Genomic DNA, 1769 nt, shown 5'->3' with positions numbered 1-1769 from the left:
TGAGGGCAACATGGTAGTAATTGTTAACGTGAGCTACATGACATATTGACGTGACCAATTGCAAGGGAAAGGGTGTAAAGTCATAAAAAACTTCACTTTGAAACAAGTGGCAGTCAGTACTATATTATTCAATGTGCTCAGCTGAAGGTCACTTGGGCGCATTTACTTCCATCCAAAGCTAATAATTTAATACACATGGTAAAGTCCCCACCAGCCTCATTTCTTTTCCTTTATTTCAACTTCTTCCCCCACATGTGTGTTGCCAATCTTTAAATCTTCCTGTTAACCCTCTCTGACTATCCATTACTGCTACATAAATAACTCACATCTCACACTCACATCTAGAGCTTCAGAACTCATTTGAAAAAAATAGAAAAAAACCATCCCACATTCCTCACCAAGAAATTCAGAGATATGGGCAAGAAAATGAAGCTTCCCTTTCCTTTCAAAAGCACAGATATTGCAAGGCCTCCATGGCCTTGGTATTGTCACCAACAACCTAGAACCCTTTCTTTCAGAACCAACTGCAATGACAACATTTACAAGACCGTGAACTCAATCTTCTTAGACACTGCCATTGAAGTGGTAGGCACAACCGAGTCTTGCTTCACTAACTCATCAGAGTCACCTAGCTTTTCAACCACCTCTGAAGACTCAGGAGTGGACCCAGTAGAGACAGTGATTCGAGGGTTAAAGTCACAAGAGAGGCTGTTTTTCAAGCCAGAAGAGACAAGTTCTATATTGGAAGAGGCAAAGGAAAGTGGGTTTCCATACAAGGAAAGTGTGGTATTGTCAATGGATTCCCAAGACCCTTTTGTGGATTTTCGAAAGTCTATGGAAGAAATGGTGGAGGCTCATGGAGTGAAAGATTGGGAAGGCCTTGAAGAGCTTTTGTGTTGGTATTTGAGAGTAAATGACAAGAGCAACCGTGGCTATATTGTTGGAGCTTTTGTTGATTTGTTGGTTAGTCTTGCGTTTGCTAATTCATCTTCTACTTGTAGTTGTTCTCATTCTCATTCTCCTTCTCCTTCTTCTCCTTTATCTTTGTATACTTCTTCTTCATTTTCTTCTTCTACTGCTCCTTGTGTTTCCTCATTAGAAGTTGAGGAAGATAGTGATAGCACTCCTTGTTTATCTTCATTATTAGAATGTGAGAAGGAGATCAAAGACAATGAAGATGATAGTTCATCATCTTTAAATGTTTGATTTAATGTAAGGATACGTATGTATACCATTGTAGGTTTTTTTTTGAGAAATGAGAACTTTTTTTGTTATGGAAGAAATTAGTTCTCTCTTTCTTTCTCTGTGCACAAAGTACACACGTGTAGAGAGATTGGTGGTCTATGAAGGAAACTGTCCCCCTTCTATTGCGCATAATAAGAAAAAGCTAATGAGACATGGAAATTTCTAGTTTTAAGCTTGGTGTTCCATTTTCGGAAATCTATTTCATACTCTAAGACAAGAAAAAATGGAAAAAAAAAAAAAATAGTGAGTAAAATCTCTATTATTGCAAAAGACAAATTAAAAGTATTATTAATTGAGAAATTCATTATTCATAAGGGGTGAAATAAATGAAGTTCAATCATGAGCATTTTTAAGTTCTTTTTTTTGCTAAACGAGCATTTTTAAGTTCTTAAAGTTGAAAGTAGTGACTTTTTACTTTCTTAGATGTCACATGACATGATTAAACTAAAAACTAAAACGTCTAATTGAGATTAGATGTATCATTAGTAACTTAAAAATGATGATTTTTTCTTAAAAAAACCAAT

General features: G+C 36.0%; 1 protein-coding gene across 1 annotated transcript; it reads left to right on the top strand.

Moving 5' to 3' along the window:
* Positions 1 to 260: 260 nt before the first annotated feature.
* Positions 261 to 1324, top strand: LOC136066114 (transcription repressor OFP13-like). Its single transcript, XM_065769975.1, has one exon. It carries the CDS (start codon positions 415 to 417, stop codon positions 1204 to 1206), a length of 792 nt encoding a protein of 263 aa, XP_065626047.1. The 5' UTR covers positions 261 to 414; the 3' UTR covers positions 1207 to 1324.
* Positions 1325 to 1769: the final 445 nt, after the last annotated feature.

Source organism: Quercus suber, unplaced genomic scaffold (genome assembly GCF_002906115.3).
Source record: "Quercus suber isolate HL8 unplaced genomic scaffold, Cork oak 2.0 scaffold_1944, whole genome shotgun sequence".
NCBI classification, from domain to species: Eukaryota; Viridiplantae; Streptophyta; class Magnoliopsida; order Fagales; family Fagaceae; genus Quercus; species Quercus suber.
The sequence above is the reverse complement of the archived record's forward strand: the minus strand, read 5'-3'. Positions and strand labels throughout refer to the sequence as shown.